This window comes from Carettochelys insculpta, chromosome 8, assembly GCF_033958435.1.
Source record: "Carettochelys insculpta isolate YL-2023 chromosome 8, ASM3395843v1, whole genome shotgun sequence".
In the NCBI taxonomy this organism is placed as follows: Eukaryota; Metazoa; Chordata; order Testudines; family Carettochelyidae; genus Carettochelys; species Carettochelys insculpta.
Window position 1 is genome coordinate 14723833 of NC_134144.1, and position 12850 is coordinate 14736682.

Here is a 12850-nt window from a genome sequence, read left to right on the forward strand (position 1 = left end):
AAGGCAGACGCGCGCACAGACACACACACACCCCGGAACCGCGGACACCCCCAGCGAGCGACTCACTTTGCCTGGGTGACTCAACGCAACTAATAACCATTCCTCTCCGCTCGCCGGGGCGAGTCCCTCCTGCTGCTCCCGCCGCCGCCGGCAGAGGGGGGGAGCGACTGAAAGGGACGCAGCGGGGGCCGCCGCCGCTCCACAGCGAGCGCCAGCGCCCGCTTCCCGGCTCCTCCTGCCGCCGCTTCCCCGTCGGCCGCCCGCCTGCCCGCGACAGCGGCTCCCCCCGTCCCTCCCTCCCCCGCCACTGCCTTCGCGCGGCCGGAGGGGTGAGCGGGAGCCCCCCGCCCCCCTTCGCCGCCCCCCGGGGAAGGGGCTCCGCCCGCGAGGCCCCCCTGCCCCGGGCGCTCCAGTGCCGGGGCTGGAGCAAGAGGGGCCCGCGGGGCGGGGAGGGAGGCAGGAATCCCGCGCGTGAAAGGAGGAAGCGAGGAAACTTTCCACCCTGGAGTCTCTACTTCTGCTCCATGGACAGAGCCCCGCTCAGCCCCGCTCCCGCCAGGCTCTGAGCAGTAAGTGTCGCTCCCGCCGCGTTACTGACGGCTCGCGGGCGCCGGCCGGCCGCGGTGCCTGGAGCTTCCCCTGCGGCTCCCCAGCGCCGCGCGCCTCCGGGCTCGCCCTGGGGCAGCCGGGGGCCCCCAAACTGCCCTGCCGCGGGGGGGGGGGGGGGGCGGGGGTCGGAGACCGCGTTTGAACGTGAGGCGGGTCCGGCTCCGGAGGCTCGATGAGCGCAGCGGGCTCGGGCCGGGCGCGGGGAGCGCAGCGCAGCGCAGCGCAGCGCAGCGGACACTTGCGGCGAGCGCCTTTGCGAACTTGCGGGCTGGCACGTGCCGGCGCCCGGCGAGCTCGGGGCGCTCCGCCGCCTCCGCATCGCCCGGATGAGCTCCCCGGCGGACCCCCCCCCAACCCACCCATCGACGCCTCCGGCCGCGCCGCCCCGCGCTTCCCGCGCCTGACGGGCGCTCTCGGCTGCGGCGCGCGGTCGCGTCCCCGCGGGGGATGCGGGCGCTTGAGCCCCGTCCGGCCGCCGCGTCCCGCTCCCTCACGTGTGCGCGTCTCTCTCCAGGTCCCTGCGCCTTCTACTGCGACCTGCCCCCCGCGGGAACTTCGTCTCCGCCTCAGAGGAGCATGGAGCGGAGGAGCGAGAGCCCCTGTCTCAGGGACAGCCCCGACAGAGGCAGCGGCAGCCCGGACGCCAAGGGCCCCCCGCCGGCGAAGGTGGCCAGGCTGGAGCAGAATGGCAGCCCTATGGGGACCCGCGGGAGGCCCAATGGCTCGGTGACCAAATCAGTGGGAGGTAACCAGCCGGGAGTGCTCGCGGCTACCTGAGAGCCCGGCGGCGGGCTCGCGAGGGGAGAGTGGCGGGGCGCACGCCGCCGAAGCTCTCGGAGTGTAGGGTACAGGAAGTAGATGGGGACTTGCCAGTGCCCTGCTTTGCCCCTCGGCAGCAGCCAGCGGCCTCGGTTACTGGGCAAAAGGAAAGTGGCTTATCCAGAAGGTGGCATTTGTTTTTCGGGCGCGCTGCCACTGCGCGTGAGGCGTTGGCAGGTTTATGTCACAGCTCGCAGTCTCGAGCTCTCGCTGGAAACCTTCGAGCTGCTCAACGCTCTCCCAGCGTTAAAAGGGGGGCATGGCAGGGCTGCCCTGCAGCTTGACTCCTTTTGCAGCAAATTAAAAGGCTTTCCTAAGACCACTGTTAGTCTGTTGGCTGTGGCTGTGCCAACTCGCAGGAGGCCTCAGCCTCCCCTACTGATGAAAAGTGGGAACAGGATCGGGACCAAATATACCGAGCTTTCTGAATAAGAATTCATTCGCTCTAATTATAAACTGACCCGGGAAGGTCACATTACATTTTGTTTGGTGTGTTTTTAGATAAGGAAAACACCATTTTAGGCATGCCCAATAGTTAACTTACTAGCGAAGGAGCCTTGAAGAGCACTTAACTATATTTAATATGATCACATTAGTGGCAGGTATGTCATGACATTGAGTTATACCCTACTGGTTTTATGAGTGATTTCTTATAAACAGAAGGAAAAAAAATCTCCTCTGCTGAATTACAGCACACCTTAACTGCAGAGTGCACATACTATATTGGAGCTTACATGAGCAGTTGTAAAATCTTTAAGCGGTTAACCTGTTATGCAGAGGACATAGCAAGACATAAATACCACATTAGGATTCAGTTTATTTGACATAATTTTTACAGACTAACTTTGCAGCTTTGGCGCAGTTACACGCTGCAGAACTTTAAATTTCACCATTGCTTTGCTCCCTAGTTGCTGTTCAATTTTGTGTGTTTCTGGCATGTTTTACTCTTGAGTGCTGGATTTTTTAAAGCAGCTACTTAAGTTAAACTCTTCAATAACCTCCTCAGCGTTCTGCTTTTTTCCTCTTAATTTTGATGTTGAGAAGATTGATATAATTAATACAACGTTTACTAAAAAATCTTTAAAGTTTTGTAACAGATCAGGTAATAAGAAAAATATTGTAAAGCAGGCCATGGACCTTTTTTATATTTTGTAAGAAATGCAATTACTAACTGCAATGTATATTTGTGGGTTTTTTTAGCTAGCTGGTGATAGATACAAAAACTTAATTAGTTCGTAATGGAAAGGCTCAGTATTAAGGACATTTGGAAAAGATACTTTTATATTTATTATATCATGTGACTGTGTACCTGGGAGTTCTATTTCACAGTTTTATCCTTATATGCTTGATTTTAAACATCTTTTCTCATAGCCTTTCTTAATGCTGAAGTTTTACAGGGCTGTGGCTTGTATTTTTGGAGTCATAGTGATTTGTATATTTCTTAAGGAATGGTGTGAAAGTAGAGCAGTTTCTTGTGATTTTTGTTGAACTCATCTCCACTTTTTTCAAATCTCTTATTGTTTGTATTCTTTTAAAGTATGGTAAGGGAGAAATAAATTTGTAGGCAAATACTTGTTGTATTACATCAATTAGAAACTAATAGGAAAATAATTGCTTGTCTAAGAGAGGGATTCAGCTAACTAGTTTTGTCTGAAAATGCAAGAAAGTAAGTATTATAGCCATAAGTGCCTTTTAAAAGACAGAAGGACTGTGACTTCATTTTAAAGAAGGGATTAGAACTTGGAATTAAGTGTTGGAGATGTATTAAAATGCAGTTAAAAAGGATGACTTCAAACATTTTGGAATATATATGTTGCTTTCTAATTGTAAGTGTGCTTTGCCAAAGGAAGTTTACAGGGTTCTGTGATTATATTGGTGGTTCAGATTGACTTTGGCTTATTGAAGTATGAAGCGCTTCATTCAGTTTAAGATGAAGACTTTCCTTTCTGAGGACAAACTATTAAGAGGTTACATTTTTATTCACTGCTGTTTGGTTCATTGTAAGCTTGATGTAGACTGGAGTGTTTTAAAATGTAGGGGAATCATGGTACATTTTTTAATGTTGTATTTTGTATTTGTATTTTTTTGGCAGCTTGACTGAGTGTCTCATAGTTTGAGTACCATAACACAGTTATTCATTAATTTTTGTTCATATTGAAAGCAAGAACAAAATTATGTTTGTCTGAATACTGATCTAGAATCTATAATACTCAATGCTAAAGTAGTTAAGGTGGATTTTTTTATAGGATTATGGCACTGAATAAGATTGATTTTTATTTTTTAGAAAAGCTTTCAGGATAAGCTAGCAGATCTATTTTTTCAGAGATATGTTTCTCATTTTCTTTTTAAGATCTGATGTTTATGAACACTTTACTTGGACTTTGTGTCCAAGAAATGTCCTTTGAATGGAAATAGCTGTGTCTGTTAGTTTCAGAAGTGTGTATCGTTCCAGATGCATGCTGAAATGGTAATAATTTTGTCACTTTAATTGTGACACTCAAGCGTTGGCATATGACGAGTACTTTTTAATACATTAGAGGTTTAGAAAATAACATACTTTCACGTTCAAAACGTTGTCTATAAAAATAAGTTAAGAAACCACTTTTCCAGTGCTAGTCATAAATGAAGATTCTTCAGTAAAAGCAAACTGTACTGAAATGTTACATAGAAAAATGACTTCCAAGACTTCAGTTGCCCTTAGTTTAATTTTATTTTGTAAGGTTAAATGGTGTTTTCTAGAAAACTTGTACTTTTCAAAAAGCAAAATATTTTTACTGTTTTTTTTAATTAGACATACTTTAATGACAATCTTTTTAAGTTCTGTAGAACATGTTTTAAGGTCTGAACCCCAGGGCAATGAGATACCAAACAAATCACATTTTGATGACTTCTTATTTTTCCTTCATTTGTGCTGTGTAGGCAAATGTTGAAAAAATGTTTTTTCTGTTGTGTCCCCTTTTAGTTACATGTCAGGAATACGTATGCCTGTACACTTTAAATTAAATTTCTCCTATTTTAATGAAATTATCTAAAGCAGTGGCTGGACTGATGACCTATGGTAACAAGTTTTATAACTTGTCGTGTTTGTTAAATTTTTTTTTTTACAATGATTTCCCAGAGAAGGAAAGAAATATTAAAATGCATGGATGTTCTATGTTTCTCGCTAAAATTTTCAGTGAATATTTTACACAAAATGTTTATGTGAAGCGCTGTAAACAGTGTATCAGTTCTATTAGAGAGGTTTTGCCACCTGACTCTCTTTTTGTAGCTAAATATATATAATTCAAAGAGCTGTTATGGCAGCTGTAGCAAACTTGTGCAGGTCACAAAAAACGGTAAACAGTGCTGTTTTTAATAGGGGATTTTTAAAGCTTCTGTTCTGTTTACAAGGGAATTCACGAGCTGAAGGTGTTAGAGTCCATTTTTGTTTTGCTCTGCTTTTGCCAACACTTCCCAAAGCGTTTCACCCGTTATCTAAGGGGTCTGTTTTAAAACATGTATGTAATAAAATGCGAGCGCTCAGATGTTTGTGACTGGCAGGTTTTATAGAGGGTCCCTGGGAAAAAAGGCTAATATATCTTTAAAAAACATATGAAGTCTGGGAGAGAATTTAGAGAGAGCAAGAGAACTATGGTGTTGACAGCTTTATATTCCTGTTGGGTAACATTCACTTACTAGAATTGGCGTCCCCTCTCAGTTAGTAATTCACTCCATAAGGATTTAGAAAAAAGAATGATTAATAGCTAGGAAATTCAGATTTGCAAAATTGTTGATTAAGCTTGCAAACCTGTTCATAAATGGACCTGTACTTGTATGTGTGTGTGTTATTTTGAGAAGACGACCAAAAATGAATTCAGAGTCTGAGCGTAACTTAAAATATTAATATCTTAGTAGTGCTATTTGATGCTTGAGTATAGAAGAATTACATGTAGAGCCCAAATTACATAATCAGCTTTTCGGCAGGAAGCAATTGTATAATATTTGATCTTAAATGAGTTTGAGACCAGTTTAATAGCAATATTTCCATCTATTTAACTGTTAAAACATGCAGTTTAATTTTATATCTGTTTGAAAGAGAGGACTTTCTAACTGTTTGTGACTAAATTTCACAAGCAGTGCTTAAATCTACCATATGGTTTAAATGCTTATAGGAAGCCACAAATACTATTAAAAAAAATCTTCTTGACGCTATGTGTTCTTCTGTGGTGTCCCTGATAATTTTACAGTGCTGATTGTTCTCAGCTTTTTAAAATTAAAGCATAAACATATTTTGACCTTCATAGGTACATTTCAGCAGTCTGTTTTGAAATCTCTTAGCTGACAGAAGTGCCAATCAAATGTGACTAAAGTACTATCAGTCAAAATCAGCATCTTGCAGTTAGAGTCACAAAATAATATTAGTTAACTTTCATTATCCTATACCTGTTTCAAGGATATAAATAATAATTCCAGTATTATACAGACTGAGGCTGGTTGATTTCTTTTGATACCCTTATAATTTAGAATAGAATATCATTTAGAGCTGAATGTTACCTGTTAACATGTTTTAATTGTCAGCATAGAGAATATTCCTTACAAAGAGATCAGATAAAATCAAGCAATAAGTTTTAGATGTTCAAATACAGGTTTTAGATGTTGTTCAGTTCCAAGTGAGGAATTATCTTAATATTGTCTGAAAAAGCAATTTTTGCTGACAGGGCTGAGCATATCTAAGTATTAAAGTTATGAAAGCTGCAAAGCTTTATTAGCTTGGGAATTGACAATGCACTGTAGTATGTCTTTTGTCAGGTATATGGTTGCAGTGTAGTTGAAAACCGCTAAATTTTCTTTTGCTTTAATTCATCATGAATTCAACTAGAAATTAGGTTCTTAGTTTTATGCATTAGTAGTATTTCTAATATGAAGAAGGAAAGGGAGGCACTGCTATCTCCTGGTAATGTAGGTGTAGACTGATTAATTGTTAGGAATGAGCTTTTTTTTTTTTTTTTGTGGTGAAAAAGATTATTTTACTTTCTTGATCATAGCTGATATCTCTTACCCAGAACAAACTGAACAATCTCTCGTCTGGGGTCATCCAGTGTATCATCTGTATTTTTGCTGAGGTAGAAAAATAGCCCTTCTCTGTGCGTTTTCCATACTTGGTCTGTTATTAAAATAAAGATACTGTTGGTTAAAATATATGTGCAATTGAACATACACATTAAACAGAATATAGGGTATCCACCCATTCGGTGACCTAGGCATAATTTGATGGTTAGTATAATTTTGGAACTCTAAGTTCCATCTACAGAAAGCCACTGACCATTATGTATTTGAGACTTGAAGATTTACTGTAATAAGATTTCCCTCCCCACCCAGCAGCCGTTCAGCAGTAGCTATAGGCATTTTGCCTACTCCTTCCCAGTAATTTGCTAGATGCCATTATCTTCATTATGAACCAAAGAAAAGAGACCAACCTCCCTGAGGAATTAAATGTTAATTCTTCTTTCTCTCTATAAACAGTGCTCTTGCTGTACTTATAGAAGAGAACAGATTTACTGTCAATTATTTACAGGGCATTTCTTTCAGAAAAGAGTTGTCAGTGTGATTCTAACACACACTGATCCTGTAGAATTGGTTTGATGCACACAGAAGGGTGGTAGGTCTATGTCAAAATAGTTGCATTATATAACAGGAGCGAAACCTCTGCTGCAGAAAATTAGATAGTCACATCCTCACAACCAAATTTAGACAAAGAGCATAGATATGGTCTAGGGAAGGGAAACAATATTAAATGTTATAAGGGATAAACTCCTTAGAGTGAAGTGAAATGATTATTTTTTTGCTCCTAGCTATATTGATAGTCCTAATGAAATTATTTTGCTATGTGAAATATTTTAGGAAGTTTTAGTAATAGAGGAAAGCTAGTTTTTCCATGTAATTGTTTGTAGTAAAGCAGTCATAAGGTGATGGTGATTAGTTTAATGTCACACTTCCTATTTCTATTCTGTAGTCCAGACTTCCACATATTATCCAGTATAGCAATACACAGCTCTTCACTTTCATAATGCTGTGCAACTTAGATTGTAATCTGAATTTTTTTATGAAGTTACAAAAGCACGATCACACTATTTTCAGTGCCTTGTGCATGAGGAAAAAGGGTCACGGTAGTATTTTGGACCTTATGTAAAGAGAAAGCTGGCACATTCGCAACATTTTTGTCACTGAAATATGACACAGTACATAGCCGTGTAAATTGGCATTTATGCTGTTAGAAAATTGAGACCATTTGCTTTAGTCAAGTAGCTCATATTCCAAAAGTTGTGTCCTAAATAGGAGAAATCTTGACTTTGTGAATGAAAAATTATCACGCTATTTAAGAAGTTTTGGTGATGTGCATGTGGGTAGTGTAAAACGTTAGAACTGACCACTCTGTGGACCTTTTAAAGCAGAAAGTTCTTTTGAAATAACTGAAAGTAGTTAAAACTAGGACAGCTTTATCTCAGTGGCAAAGTTATAATTTGATCAAGCTTGCTTTTCATGGACTATCATAATGAGCTTAAAGAGGAGAATTCATTTTGGCCAACTCAGATTTTAACAAGATTCTCCCTGCTTGTTGGTAACAATTAATATATTTCACGATTAAAGGCCAAATCCTGCAAGGCCTTTACGTATTTATCCACTTCTCTAAAACTGATGTGAATTTTAAAGTTGCTATGCACTACATAGAAGTGTCTCAGCATTTACCTCAGACTCTCTGATTTAGGCTCTTTATGTGTGACTATCAAATGACTGTTCTCCTTTGGCAACACAAAACAGACATTTTGAACATAGAATGTGTTAAAAATACCTAACTTTTGAGGGAACACTGATGAACCAGATTAGTTGGTTAGGTTAGTTGGTTAGTTGGTTCCTGCCCTATCAGCAGTACTGCAACAGATGCATTGTTCTGTTCGGGAAACTGACTTAAGAACTAAAGTCACAACAGACAAAAGCCAGTTGAGGATTTGATGGCGACAGTCAAAAAAAAATTTTTTTTCCCTCTAGCCATCCTAAAATATTTCTTCTTTTATTTAGGCTTGGCAAAAATGATTGCAACAGATAATGAATATTTTTAAGCACTTTTCGTATATTTCCATTTTCATAGTTGATCAAACTTGTGTCCTCTTTATATTTTTTCACTTGCTATTAATTTCAAATTTCAGACAATGAAGGGGCTTTTTGTTGTTTAATGACAGCAAATGCTGAAACTCAAAGCTTTACTATTGTTAAAACACAAACTGTCACCTACACACGTCAAAATATACAAAGTAAATATCCTCAAATCACACCCTACTACATTTTCAAGGAACATTTTTCTTACTTTGCCTATTGGTACTTTTGATTATTTTCGGAGGAAGTATTTTTATTTGGTTCCTGTATGTACTCTAAAATTAAGGCTTACCAACCTTTACCAATAAAAAAATTAATCCTTCTTAGTCCACCCACATTTAAGCTCAGTATGTGTAGCTGAATGCTAGTCAGCTAAAACATATACATTTTGGTATGTTACCTAAAACCTAATTTAAATTTGTTAGCGGTACAAATGCAGAAGCTGAGCTTCCATCGCAATTAAAAAAGACTATAATCAGCCTGCTTGTGTTAGGTTCATTCACATTTTTGTAACTGCATTTATATATCATGTTAAAAACAACAGCAACCATTCTGTGTGTTAAATGGCAACTATGTTGACATTTTTTGCAGATCTGAAATTGAGATTTTACAAAATCTACTTTAAATGTTGCTATGGCCTGAATAATTTTTTGTAAAAGATCATTATTTGAAGCAAACACCTTGCAGACACCTGTTCAGTCTTTGTACTGATCTACGTACTAACACGGAAAAATATTGAATTAAGTATTTAGCCTTACACTTCTCTCAGACTAGAGAATTATGGTTTTAATAATGGTTTGTCACTATAATACCACCTGTAAAAGTTCAGATATCTTCCCTTTAAGTTGGTAATAGTTGATAAATACACTTACTTTAAACCTGCTCTAAAATAACATTCCCATCGTTTTTCCTAAAATAAGTTATGAAAAGTTGTCATTGTCACTTTGTTAGAGAATAAGGTTTTTGGAGAGCATTAATTCAATAAGAAGGTGCAATAAATGTGAAAGATTTTTCTGTTTTTTTTTTAAAGTCGACTTTGATGTTCAACACTCAGAGTAAATGGAAAAATTAATATTGCTAGCATATTAGGACTTTACACATCCATGAATTTTTCTGCCTGACAGAGCTACAAAGATGACTTACAGCCGTGTCAAATGATTTCAAATATGAAAGTGGTGTAGAGTTCTGTTATCTTCATTTGGGTGTTTAAAGGGAGAGCGTGTGTGCCTGCACCAGACATATTTTAAATTTTGTGTCAAACACTAATGCTCAGCTTTGCAAAGAGGGTTGAAAAAACAAACAAACCCCCCCGAGCACTATATCTTGTCTAAGCTATATAAAATTCCATTAGGGATAAAGAGACAATGGAAAAGAGGGAAAGGTATTTGCAGATATAAGTTAAATACGTTTTGTTTTCTGAATAGATTTATATGGATTCCATTTTGCACCTTGTTAGCCATGCTTGCTATCACTGAGGGCAAACCAACATTTTTTATCTGTAGCTAGATGATAGTAAGGTCATATTAAATAGAATAATGAAGTAAATTGATCTTCAGCAGTTTTAGCAAAGATAAGAAGGTTAAGAAAGAGCCTTCCAATCCAGCCCTTCCATCCAGCTGCTTTGACGTGAAATTGGTGCATCCTGCACTTTGGCTGTATACATATAGCATTTTCTAGGCAAAATATAAACAGTTTCCACTTCAGTGTCCTCCTTTGCCTATGTATGTGTGGTTATTCTTTTTCTAAGTCTTTTCAAAAGCACTATATTGGGCAAGGACTCTTTGTGGAAATTTTTGATACCAAAACATTGCTTTTCATCTTGCATTAGCTACACGGTTATGTTTTTTGTTCAAGATGCTTGCTGTATTAGCATCTTATCTGGAAAAACAAACATACTACTTCATCCCTCCCTGACTAGCACCCACAATTTGTTCATTTTGCTTGGTGCTAAACTGTCTGAAAAAATGCTCATTTTGTCTCCATTTGGACTGAAGCATGAAATAAGTGGGAGAACTTAAGTAAAATACAGCATACCCTAGAATTCTTTTGTGCTGAATATCACTAAGAGGAATATATTAGAAATGAAGCAAGGCATTTTTTCAAATCATAACTGGATTATGTAGTCAAAATATTATCAATTCATATTTTGTGCTACATTTTTTTTAATTTATATGAATTTCCTTTACTTAGATATGAAAACTAAATGTGTACAGTTTTTCAGGCTTGATATTTTGAGTGGTTACTGAGGAATTAAGTTACATTATGTGTTATACGTTATTTTGGAGTAAAAGGTGCTTTTCATAATGCATTTTCCTAACTTACAAATAACTTTGTTGCCATGATATATAAACATGCTAACAGAACAGCATGATAGATGTCTCTTTAAGTATCATAGTAAAATAAAATGACTTCTAGTCTGGATAGTTTATGTTGTTTTGGACCCATTTCCCAAGCAGTGATCGAAAACAGATTACAATAACAATTATACAGTGAGAAGATGCAATATCCATTTCTGCTTTAATTGAGTGAAAGAATAATATAAACATCATTAAGAAGAATGAGGTGGACCTGTCATACACTCTACCAGTTATTAGATTCAGGGGAAATGTAGAGTATCTGAAACGTTTTTAGTTTACTTCGTCTGGTTTGTTAGCTGATGTTTTTATTTATGGTAGAAGATCTTTGAGTTGGGCTCTCTGCAAAGGTGGGTTTGGATACACACATAAAACCGATACTACTGAGATGTTAAAGTTAAGGTTAGTTGCGATCTTTTTACCCATAGTTTATTGAATAGTAAATTTTTTTCCCGTCCCTGTTTAGTTCTTCCTTTTGTGACCCCATATGATTAGAGGTGGTCATTATCGTGTGCCACCCATGTAAACTTAGGGGATTTGAGGGGTGAGGGAGAAGGAATGGCCTCTAAGTAAGCAAGCAGTTTTATTTTCCTCCAGATGTGGTGCCAGAATTTTCCTCCAGGGTTATTGTGTGGGTGTCATGTTGTGGCATTCCTTTCTAGAGAGCCCCTAAAGCATGGGGAGTTGACACCTCTGAAGTCACACATTAGGGCTGCCCCAGCAGATACCGTTCCCCTCTGGAAAGTGTGGCCGAATGTGGCCTGGTAATGGAACCAAGTAAATATGTAGTTGTGAAACTTGGGCAGCTCTTATATGGAATTCTTTCCCCTGGTGACTTGTTTGGCAAAGGCTTGGCTGCCGTTAAAACCTCACGGTAAATGTACGGCACCAGCTCTAAGGGAGTGTTACTAAAAAGGGGCAAAATTTTATACACAGCGCTGGTAGTATTCAGTACCTTCTTTTTCGTCTTCACAAAAAAGAGGAGCTGGTACTTAGTTGGCTCCCATGGCTGGGGCTCCCAAGGTGCCGGTACTCGGTACTGGCCCAAAAAAGCACTGGTCTTATTCCTTCTGCAAAGGGGTAATGTTCCGTCTACAGCCCTTGCTTTCTTTTCTGCTACTAATACAGATCAAAGTCCTGACACCCTCTGTACAAGACCAGCCAGACTGTTGCTAGACCCTCAGAGATGCTGACTCATAATTTCTGATGCGCTTGTACCCTCTGCCCGCTCTGCAAAGTGCTGAAAGGGAATGGAGCAGATCAGCTGTTTCTGAGAAGGGACAGTCAGCACCCGTCGGGTTCCCTCCTTGCTAGGCTTTGGATTCCTTCCCCCATTCTAGTTTCCTCTGTGTTGCCTATGAGAAGGTCTCCATGGTTCTGTCTGAGCTCAGAAAACCCCCTGTCTTGCTGACGGCAGATTTCAGCACTGTGAACCACTGAGCCGCTGCTGGAAGTGTAGACAAAGTCCTACTGTGTTCAGGGTTGCTTCAGTAAGTAACCGTGCTTGGACCCGAGTTGTTAACAAAAGATTGACTGTGGTTTGCTTTTGTCCATGTTTCCTGCTCACCTGTGTCTGGCACCAGTTTGGCTGCATCCATGTTCACAGCCAGTCTTAGAAATGAGCAATTTTTTGAGGTTAGCCATAGTGTAAACTGCAATAGGGAAGGGGCCGTAAAGCTGAGGATTACAGATCAGTTCCCTCTTTTCCTTGCTGCTGGAGTCTGGAATTAAACTTGCACATGACAGTCAAACTGTAGCGGTTCCTTTGGTCCCTCTGTCAGCTCCGTCTCTGGTAAGGTGAGGGCTGATGCTGTCTATTTTCCTCGTTCCCTTATTTTGCTGTTGGGATGGTGCACCAAGAACTAGGGGATCAAGGTGGGAGAGAGCTTTAAGAGTCACATTCGGTGAAGATGCCAAAACAGGCCAGAGTACGTTAC

The 12850-nt window shown here is 40.4% G+C and overlaps 1 protein-coding gene across 1 annotated transcript in view; it reads left to right on the forward strand.

Annotated features, from left to right (window-relative positions):
* The first annotated feature begins 1170 nt into the window (after nt 1–1170).
* Nucleotides 1171–12850, forward strand: part of SATB2 (SATB homeobox 2) — a 166628-nt gene continuing 154948 nt past the window's right edge. Inside the window, exon 1 of the mRNA XM_075001283.1 lies at nt 1171–1354. Within this exon, the coding sequence (XP_074857384.1) occupies nt 1186–1354 (169 nt within the window). The 5' untranslated portion in view covers nt 1171–1185. The remainder of the gene's footprint in view (nt 1355–12850) is intronic.